At 47.0% G+C, this 8,930-nt stretch overlaps 3 protein-coding genes across 9 annotated transcripts; 1 reads left to right on the forward strand and 2 right to left on the reverse strand.

Annotated features, from left to right (window-relative positions):
- Window positions 1–173: 173 nt before the first annotated feature.
- Window positions 174–3,295, reverse strand: LOC101066653 (1-acylglycerol-3-phosphate O-acyltransferase Pnpla3-like). 2 transcript variants are annotated; one of them, XM_003967235.3, is made up of 10 exons: window positions 3,174–3,295; window positions 2,814–3,040; window positions 2,410–2,642; window positions 2,146–2,211; window positions 1,720–1,932; window positions 1,517–1,577; window positions 1,259–1,420; window positions 1,049–1,187; window positions 725–832; window positions 174–646 (listed from the first exon to the last, which is right to left on the reverse strand). In XM_003967235.3, the coding sequence occupies exons 2-10, from the start codon at window positions 2,998–3,000 to the stop codon at window positions 451–453; spliced, it is 1,365 nt and encodes a 454-aa protein (XP_003967284.1). In that variant the 5' UTR covers window positions 3,001–3,040; window positions 3,174–3,295; the 3' UTR covers window positions 174–450. The 2 variants fall into 2 exon arrangements, with proteins under 2 accessions (XP_003967284.1, XP_029697373.1); XM_029841513.1 differs by lacking the exons at window positions 1,517–1,577; window positions 3,174–3,295 and having other exon boundaries at window positions 1,854–1,932; window positions 2,814–3,120.
- On the forward strand, window positions 3,132–5,742 carry LOC101066429 (UPF0676 protein C1494.01). The gene is made up of 7 exons (XM_011607043.2): window positions 3,132–3,350; window positions 4,128–4,252; window positions 4,324–4,390; window positions 4,594–4,747; window positions 4,870–5,012; window positions 5,080–5,190; window positions 5,287–5,742. The coding sequence occupies exons 1-7, from the start codon at window positions 3,201–3,203 to the stop codon at window positions 5,464–5,466; spliced, it is 930 nt and encodes a 309-aa protein (XP_011605345.1). The 5' UTR covers window positions 3,132–3,200; the 3' UTR covers window positions 5,467–5,742.
- On the reverse strand, window positions 5,616–8,836 carry LOC101066200 (nucleobindin-2-like). 6 transcript variants are annotated; one of them, XM_011607045.2, is made up of 13 exons: window positions 8,586–8,835; window positions 8,214–8,333; window positions 8,000–8,107; window positions 7,792–7,924; window positions 7,438–7,541; window positions 7,181–7,366; window positions 7,017–7,107; window positions 6,889–6,947; window positions 6,707–6,796; window positions 6,415–6,504; window positions 6,200–6,343; window positions 6,071–6,118; window positions 5,616–5,937 (listed from the first exon to the last, which is right to left on the reverse strand). In XM_011607045.2, exons 1-12 carry the CDS (start codon window positions 8,688–8,690, stop codon window positions 6,092–6,094), a joined length of 1,257 nt encoding a protein of 418 aa, XP_011605347.2. In that variant the 5' UTR covers window positions 8,691–8,835; the 3' UTR covers window positions 5,616–5,937; window positions 6,071–6,091. The 6 variants fall into 6 exon arrangements, with proteins under 6 accessions (XP_011605347.2, XP_011605346.2, XP_029697374.1 ...); XM_011607044.2 differs by having other exon boundaries at window positions 5,616–6,118; window positions 8,586–8,834; XM_029841514.1 differs by having other exon boundaries at window positions 5,616–6,118; window positions 8,000–8,104; window positions 8,586–8,833.
- Between the last annotated feature and the right edge of the window lie 94 nt (window positions 8,837–8,930).

Below are 8,930 nucleotides of genomic sequence, written 5' to 3' on the forward strand. Positions count from 1 at the left end.
AAACATTAATACTGTTTAATTACACCCGTTCCTGATTCTTAAATATACTAATTACTGATATTTAATTACAACAATAATGTTTAATTACAGCTGTTGGTGCTGGTTAATTATACCAGTTATTGATATTTAATTACAACAGTTGGTGACGTTTTTAATGGAACAGTTTGAATCTTTGCACTTTAATATGTCTGCTGGAATTTGTCTGGAGCTTTACATGTTTGGTGATTTTTAAATCAACTCAAAAGTAATTAACATTTTTTTTAAATAGAAAGAAAAAAGTTAAACAGGAAGCTAACAGGTCATTTTGTGATGTCAAAACACAGCTGACAAAAACTCATTTTATTTTCTCCACTTCCATGTTTATTTGAACACAGAGAAGATGGACGACTGGCTGGTTGTCTCTGATGTGCTATTCCTGATCCAGCCGACAGCTCGACCCAGAACCCATCCTCAACCGGTGCCTGGGGCGGGGTTATCAGTAGGGGTGGGGGGTGGAGTCAGTGTCTGCTTTTCAGGTTCATTGCTGGTGTTCCAGGTGAATGATGGAGTGGATGTGGGTGTATCTGCTGGAGTCAGCGGGAGGAGGAGATGATCCCACAGATTCAGATCTGATGGGAGACTCTTCCAGCGCCGCACCACTGGCTCCCTACCAGGAACAATGTTTAATTTCACCTTTTTTGCTGAAGAGCTGTGAGATTTTTTTCATCAGTCTTGATAAACATACCTGCCAGAGTCCTCCATTGTGGTTGTCTGTGCCTGCCTGGAGTTGTCTCCACCTACGCTGTACAGCCAGCTCACTTCCCGGTGGACCCCTGGGATCCACTGAACAAGTCTACAATAACACATAACCACAATAAAGATAACATCTTTTATCTGTAGGCACCTTTCAAAGGTCAATTAGGAGGGATAAAAAACACGTGGAACTGTCACAAGTACAACCATGACTGACACTTGTCAAACAAGTCCAGACACGGGAGTATGGGCTCGTGGTCAGTGTGAAAAGTTCTCGAAAGGATGTTTTGTGACTCAATCATAGAGATGTTGCTACCTCTGGGCCAGTGAATAGGCTGACTCGATGGGTGGCAATGAGGGAAGCTGCAGGAACGAGGTCATTTTTTTGGGCAGCTTCATCATGTGAGACAGCAGACCAGCAGAACTCTGTGTTTCCCTGCAGGATTCACACAACACTGACACAAACACACAGTTGTAACATCACCACCATCACCACCGTCAGCCTCACCACATCTAATGCCCTCACCTCTTTTAATGGGAACTGGGAGCTTCTCTATCAGCTGTGGGTCAAGCCACTGGTGTCGGTTCTGAACTGGGTTCTTCTTGTTCGACTCTGTGACCTCCTTACAACAGGGTTTGGTTGCAACCATCTCCAAATTCCTCATCGGACACTCGCTGCTGATCAGATCTGTGAAATAAGGATACCATGATGGAGAGCTGGAACCTCCATCACAGAAGATACCCTGCTAGCTTTAGCTGTGTTAGCATTAGCATCAGAACTCACTGTTCTCCTGCAGGAAGCGCAGAGCATCTACATAGCCACTGTGGCAGATTTCAGCCAGGGCCTGTAAATACCTGAACCAATTAATCCATCTGCACTTGCAACAATCATTTTATGGTTCAATATAAATGAAACAGGCTTGCGCTAACTACAATTGATGACCGGGGGTTGAATGGAGCTGAAGAGAAGGTCATGACATAGCTCACCTGCTGCTCTGGAGGGAAGAAGGTACTGGTCACGCGGTACATGTTCTCGGCATTCACCTGGATGCTCACATTGTTAAAGCGGACCTGATAGAAACTCAGCTTGTTCCCGCATGGAGGGCAAAGGTCACTTTCACCTGCATATGCTGAGATGGTGACGGTGTTCTTCGTACAACAGCGAGGAAGATTGTCACTGGCAGCTCCGTCTACGTAATGCTGAATGGAGACAGACGAAGTCTGATTATTTGGTTGTTCCTCACAAGATCTAGATTCCATCTATTGGGCCCCTAGTGGCCAGAGTGCATAATCACACCACTCACACAAACACCCTATCTCAATCACCATCTTCACAGAAGATCCTTCAAATAAATAATTGCATGCACTTTGTCTTTATAGCAGAGCTCTTTATGCTTTCTAGTTTAGACTCACCACGCCACGATAGGTGGGCGGAACTACACCACAGTAAAGCGGGACGAAGCAACTGCATATGAGCGCCTGGAGAGGAAGATTGTGATATTAGAATGACAGGGAATGAGGTCACAACAGTCTGATCGGAGCAAAAGTACAGGAAACATTTTCTGAAGGTCCAGTCATAGTACTGGTTTTACTGAAACTAATTTTACTGTGGATGCAGGCGGAGATATGTGGGGTAGATAAGGCTGTGTGATAATCCTCAACTCTTGGACCTCGTACCTCAACCAGCTCATCTCGGCTGCGGAACTCAGACACAAGGACATTTTTGCCATCAGGCACTCGGGTTAGAGAAACACACAGCCTCCCAGAGACCAAGATGTGGGCATTTTCAGGCAGGTTGCTCAGCAAAGAGTCCTTCACCATCTGCAGCAGGTTGAATGACGGGTGCAGCGGCCCCAGAGGATGGCTCCTGGCCCTCCGGGCCATCGACATTAAATCAGAACAGCATTTCTCTGTATTCAGGAAATAAAACAAAGTTGTTGATAAAAAACAGATTCTGGCGTTCAACAAAGCTGCAGCCTAAATTATGTGACACAGTTCAGTTTTTCTTTATTAAAGTGGAATTTTAGCATCTTGATTAACCTTCTGAATTTAGAATTTGAACTTTTTAGGAGTCGGCTCACCCAGCGGGACCCCCGCGCTCATCACCGCAGCCATCAGCGCCCCTGCGGACGCTCCGTAGATCCTGGAGGCGTCTCGGATGAGGCGGGGGCAGCGCTCCAGGATGCAGCTGTTGACGCCGACATAGTAAATCCCCATGAAGCCGCATCCCGCGAAGGAGAGGCTCCAGTCTCGCTCTAGGTCCAACATCTCCGAACTGGGCTGAGGACCGCCCTCGGCTACACATCACCTGCAGACACCGGTCGAAGGTGAGAAACAATCGGATCAATAATTGGCTCTTTCCGTCCCCCTGCCCCTTTTGGCTACATAGATCACATGATCCCGCCACAAGGTAACGCCCAATTGAAGTTTAAAACCCAGACCCTGGTTCCGCTTCCGTCTATGTCAACATGAGCGTCCCGGTGGTGGATTTCAGCGCCTGCAGCCTGGCTCGGAGTCAGATCCGGAAAGCGGAACCAAGCCTGAGCGCGGAGCTGCGTGCAGCCTTCACCCAGGTCGGGTTCGTGTTCCTGAAGAACACCGGGATCACTCAGGATGAGGTGAGGTCGGGAGAACCATACAGTTCTGGTTCTTCAGAGGGAAGAACTTGGATTTAATCATGAATTGTGATTTTTCCTGCTTTGATCTGATTCAAAAGTGAGTTATTGTGTTGTGTTAGTCCAATGTGGACTTTAATATTGTAGCGTGTTGGGGAGGGTCAGCGTGGGAATTTCCCAGAATTCTTTGTGGCAGTGTGTCTTTGGGTTCAGGTTTGTGTTAACCCTGTTTTTGTTCGTTGTAAATGTTATCTTTTGCAACTTTCAATGTTAGTGTTCTATTTATTGAGTTCTGGTTGTTGATGTGTTTAATTACTGTCTTAATTATTGTTTGCACGTGGACACCATAAGCGAGGTTGTGTGTGTAATTGAAGACTTCCCTTTGATCGTAAGATTTCTGTCCAGTGTTAAATAAAGTGGCTTTTTCTGCAGTTGAAGAGTAGATCTGGCAGAAGTCTTCGTCCGAGTTTTCCGCAACCAAGAGCTCTAGCTCGCCACCTTATATTCTTATTTAAAAGTACTTATACTGCAGGATTCCTCAGGTCTTGTTCTCAGATAGCATGTTGGTTGCTTGTGTTTATCAGAACTTAACCCAAATCCCACCACAGTAACGTTCCAGCATCGGAACATTAATGGTCACGTCACAATGACTTTTATTTAACTTCAGATTAACAAGGAAACATTTTCGTAAAAGACCGAGGTTCTCTGTACTACACTGGGAACTCTAAGCTGGTTCTGATGAGACCGAAGCATTAGTTAGAACCTATCACGTTTCTGCAGGTGGACCGTGTCATGGAAATTTCCCAAAGGTTCTTCCTGCAGCCGGAGGAGGTGAAGCGAACGTCCAGCAGGGGCCGCTTCCCCGAGAGTGTCAACCATGGCTGGGTGTCTTTGGAACTGGAGAGGTGGGTCCATGGACCTGGACAGGACTTGTTTGGATCTGGATTCTTTTCTGATCAGAACTCATGTTTTTCAGACTGAATCCACAACGACCTGGAGACCTGAAGGAGGCCTACAACACATGTGTTCTGAATCCAATAATGGTACCGTGTGTGTGTGTGTGTGTGTGTACCTTAATCTCCTCAAGAGAAGCAGATGATAAAGTGTGAAGTTCTGCTGAGGGACACGGCTGTTTGGCCCTCCCTGTCATGTTCAGATGGGTCTGGGTCCGAATATGGCAGCAGTTTTAGGAAGTTTCATTTCCAAAGTGGTGTTGCTTCAGGTTCTCGTTCTGTCCACCCTGCAGGAGCCGTCCTCTGCTGTCCTGCACGATCTCCAGGACAGTCATGCAGCATTCTTCTTGCGCTGTGGTGAGCTGAGCCAGCGGGTTCTGAGGCTCATGGCCCACAGTCTGGACCTTGACCCTGACATCTTCCTCAGCGCTCATCAGCTAGTAGGAAGTAGGTCCCCTGTTTGGTTTTCTCTTACGCGACTCTCTTACACCAACTCACAAAGGTCCTGTGACCTCCATTGTACATCAGACCCTTGCAGGTTCTTCCTAACAGTTCCGTGTCTCCTGCAGCCAGTGGGAATGCCACCACGCTGCGGGCTCTATACTACCCCCCAGTTGATGCCAGAACGTCCAAACGGGACCAGTTGCGCTGCGGAGAACACTCGGACTACGGCAGCATCACACTGCTGTTCCAGGCCTCTGAAGGGCTGCAGGTAAGGTCTTGTTTTTGACCACAGACACATTTGACCTCAGGGCTAACTCCATGCCTGGACCGTGCAGGTGAGGAGCCGTTCAGGCCATTACCTCAACATTCCTGTCATCCCTGAAGCGGTTCTGGTTAACGTTGGGGATCTGATGCAGCGTTGGACAAATGACCACTTTGTCTCATCGGTGAGCCTTGACCAGAACTTCTGTTCTATTTATGACTTTGAGCATATGTTGCCATTTCTAAAATAAGTTGACAAGATGACCCTTTTTAACCTATAGCTGCACAGAGTGTTGCTGCCACCTGCTGGAGACTCAAGCACACGCCAGTCTCTGGCGTTCTTCTTACAGCCGGATGATGAAGCCATCATAAGCTGCTGTGACGGCTCCAACAAATACCCTCCCATCAAGTCCAGCATCTACCTGAAGCTGCGCTTTGCCGACTCGTACGGTTACAACTGAAATCTTATCTTTATTCACTTCCTGGCACATGCCCATCAATTGACACGCAAATGAAAGGAACCAGCCTGTTACTGTTTTACCTTCTCAGTGTTTTTCAACTAAACTGACACTTTGAGTGTGTGTGCAACAGAGACAACTGCAGAGGATTGTGGGTCTGAATTATAAAAGCATGTTTTTAATCTGAATATTGATCATTTTTAAAACAAACAGAATGCAAATGATGAAGAAGAAAGTCAAATATGTTGAGCTTGTGGAGTAAAATTACCTCTGAACTGATATCAGCGTCTTACTTTGTGTTTACTTTGGATCTCATGTGTGACCGTCAGAGACGGGACGACAACTTTCTGCTCATCAAATATCTGATCATCAAATATGTCTGGTCAACCGTCTCACGTGTGAAATTTGGTTGATATTCTCTCTAATTTTGGACGAAATGGGTGGTGGCGGGTCTTTGGGAGTGAGCTGGACATCCTGGTGAACAGAAGAAAGCTGCATGTTGCCTTAAGCATTTGGTGAGGATGTTAACAAGGGTGTTAGAATACGTCCTCACACACTCCCACATACAGGACGGTGGTGTTACAGCGACACCAGCAGTCAAACGTACTATTGACTTGAAGTTTTAATCTTAAAGTTTTTCCTTCGCTTCTCCTGCCTGAAAAAGAAGAGTGGAGGTGATAAATACCAGACTGCAGTAGTGTCACTGAGCACATGAACAGCTGCTTCTGTGGTGCACCTGCAGGCTGATCTCCTCCTCCTTCAGGTCCCTTTGTTGCTGCAGCTCCTCCACCTTCCTGCCGACATTGCTATGCTCTTTGGCCAGTTTCTGCTCAAACTCTTTCAGCTCCTCTTCAGTGTAGACTGGGTTTTGGTCTATGGTCTGTAGAGGAAACAGTTAATTTAGCCACAATGCTGTGAGAAAACAGCTGCTGATGTCAGTTGACCTCTGACCTCCCACTCCTTGTTCTGGGCAAAGGCATTGCTGTTCACTGACTCCATGAACTCGCTGAATGAAATGACTCTGTCTTTGTTGGTGTCGACCTGCACAGCGATGCAAATACCTGCATGAGTGAGCCAAGAAAACACTCATCCTATTGACACTGTCAGCTTCCATCATGCAACGCTGCTCACGCCTGCGCCTTCACTGATGTGGACAAACACCACCTTCAGTATGGTGGACTGTGGTGTCATCACTGGGTCACATGACCTCAGTACCACAGGTCTAGGATCAAACAGATCTCACCTCTGCAAAGACGTGATTCCTCATTTGCATCCGTTCTACTTCCATTTGGATGGCATTGTCTTCAGTGGTGTCGTCATAGAACTTTTCCAGCTGTGACACGTTGTGAACACGTGGATGTCAATGCGCATTAATATGACACTCACACAGATCATCATACGGAACCAAATACATGAACATAGAACCTCTTTGTTGAAGAGAGCCTCCAGTTCAGTCTCGTCCAGGAATCCGTCTCCGTTGTTGTCTAAAACATTGGGAACAAGCTTTAATGACGTGCCTCTTCCTGCGGGACATGTCTGTGCCTTAAACTCACCGTGTAACTTGAAGAAAGTCTTTGAATTGAAGTCATCTGGGTCCAGACCATCTGTCTCCTCCCAAACCTGCTTCAGCTGGTCCTCACTCCCCTGAGCAGAATCAGAGCCTGAATAAAAAACCTGCTGACTCATGATTCAGCTAAAGTGACTCAGCAGGTCTGACCGGGTGATTGATTTTGGGATGGTTGGCGCGTTTCTGCTGTATTTCTTGGTAGCGTTTCTCTTCCTTCTTGCGTTCCTCCTCAGTCAAGCTCTTTATATAGGCCCTCCTCTTGTGCTCCTTCATCATTTGATACTTCTTAAATTCCTCCCGCTGACTCTCGTCAACCTGCTCCAGGCGTTTATTTATCTACCAAAGACAAAGTCGGACATGAAACAGCTAACCAGCTGGAGCGGTGGAACTCCAGATCTGTCCTCTACCCCTTTCATCAGCAGGTCCAGGTCCTCCACCTCAAACTTATCAGGGTTCATGTAGTTCAAGTGCTCAAACTGTTTGAGAATGGCCTGGTAGTCCACAGCATGTCCTGCAGGTCAGGACACATGCTTAAATCACCAGTTCTTCAACCTCTAAGATGTGAGATATTAATCACTTTTTCAGGTATAACTGGTGACACTGGCGGTTTTTACAGTAACTCTGCTTCCTCCGTCTGTTCCTGTAAATGCTGCGATGCTGCTCAGCTTGTTGTTCTGCATTTACTGCTCTGCCCTCTTCTAACCTTCCTGAGTAAAAACTCAGCTGAGCTGCGGATTCTGTTTCAGCAACATTTACTCAACCTTTTTCTTCTGCAATGGCGTGTTTGGCTTTGAGGATTGACCTCAGGCGGTTTAACTCCTCCCTCTTCATGTCGTCCAGTTTTCTGCGGATGTCGATGTGCACGTGGTCAAGCTCTTGGTTCAGTTTGCCTCTCTGAAAGATGGGAACCCACAGAGTCAACATGCACATTAAGCCATGATGGGATCCGAGTCAACATGCACACGTTACAATGATGTCTTCAACACTGAAGTTCTCCATTTTGGCGCTGAAGTGTGGGTCCTGCTTCAGGAACCGCTCCACCTCCACCAGGTAACGCTTGTATTGCAGCTCCGACTGCTGGAAGTAAACATCAGTTAGACCAAAGAACCAGAGTCCAGAACTAGTCCTGGCACTCTTTTTTCTGAGTGAGCACCACTTAGTTCTGAACCACAGGATGACTCACGTTCTGCTGTGGTTCTAGGTTCTCCTGAGGTGGTGCCACACTGATTGGCAGGGAATGGACACGCAACCACCATCCCAGCAGCATGAGCCCACTGGTGAACTGGTACTGAGGCCCCAGCATCTACAGCAGAGCAGCTCATAGAGTCAGTACCAAAGTAGGGTCTGGGGAGAAGCCTGGAGAGAGCTCAGGAAGGAAACCTGAAGGGAACTCTATATGCAACTAAAAGTAGACTTTACCCCAGAGATACACAAGCACAAGTAACAATGCGGCCTATCATTCACTGGTCCATCAGCATCTCTCTCTCTCTCACACACACACACACACACACACACACACACACACACACACACACACACACACACACACACTTACTCTTTTTAGGTCTTTTTCCTCCAAACTGTTTCCAGCTGTTAAGACAGCAGCACCTCGTGCCTCTCTTTTTCTTCTCCACCTGGAAGCTAAAAACTGGGTCACCATAGCAACGCCCCGCCCCCGCTCACTCTTATTAGGCCCTGAAACCAGCGCTTCGCTGTGGAAGCATCGCTTTGAGCGCTGATTGGTAAAAACAGTCGTCAGTCAAACCTGCAGCGCTGTCGAAGTTGAGATAATCTGTACGTGTCCTTTTTACAGTAGAATGCCGTCAAACCCGTTTGATTGATGAAGTATTGGTCTATTTAACCAGGTCAAAGATGACATTAGTAGAGCACAACGACCTGA

The sequence above is a fragment of the Takifugu rubripes genome, chromosome 9 (genome assembly GCF_901000725.2).
Source record: "Takifugu rubripes chromosome 9, fTakRub1.2, whole genome shotgun sequence".
NCBI classification, from domain to species: Eukaryota; Metazoa; Chordata; class Actinopteri; order Tetraodontiformes; family Tetraodontidae; genus Takifugu; species Takifugu rubripes.

Bases quoted from the DNA above. Each gene is read 5' to 3' on its own strand.
- LOC101066653 (XM_003967235.3), bottom strand. From the start codon at position 3,000: ATGTTGGACCTAGAGCGAGACTGGAGCCTCTCCTTCGCGGGATGCGGC. The intron at 1,421-1,516 runs GTGAGTTCTGAT...CTTATTTCACAG, and splicing joins GCGCTTCCTGCAGGAGAACA to ATCTGATCAGCAGCGAGTGT. The intron at 647-724 runs GTATGTTTATCA...TGTTCCTGGTAG, and splicing joins ACAATGGAGGACTCTGGCAG to GGAGCCAGTGGTGCGGCGCT.
- LOC101066429 (XM_011607043.2), top strand. From the start codon at position 3,201: ATGAGCGTCCCGGTGGTGGATTTCAGCGCCTGCAGCCTGGCTCGGAGT. The intron at 4,391-4,593 runs GTACCGTGTGTG...TCCACCCTGCAG, and splicing joins GTGTTCTGAATCCAATAATG to GAGCCGTCCTCTGCTGTCCT. The intron at 4,748-4,869 runs GTAGGTCCCCTG...TGTCTCCTGCAG, and splicing joins CGCTCATCAGCTAGTAGGAA to CCAGTGGGAATGCCACCACG.
- LOC101066200 (XM_011607045.2), bottom strand. From the start codon at position 8,690: ATGGTGACCCAGTTTTTAGCTTCCAGGTGGAGAAGAAAAAGAGAGGCA. The intron at 7,542-7,791 runs GTTGAGTAAATG...CCTGACCTGCAG, and splicing joins CGCCATTGCAGAAGAAAAAG to GACATGCTGTGGACTACCAG. The intron at 6,119-6,199 runs GTGCACCACAGA...CTTCTTTTTCAG, and splicing joins AGGAGGAGATCAGCCTGCAG to GCAGGAGAAGCGAAGGAAAA.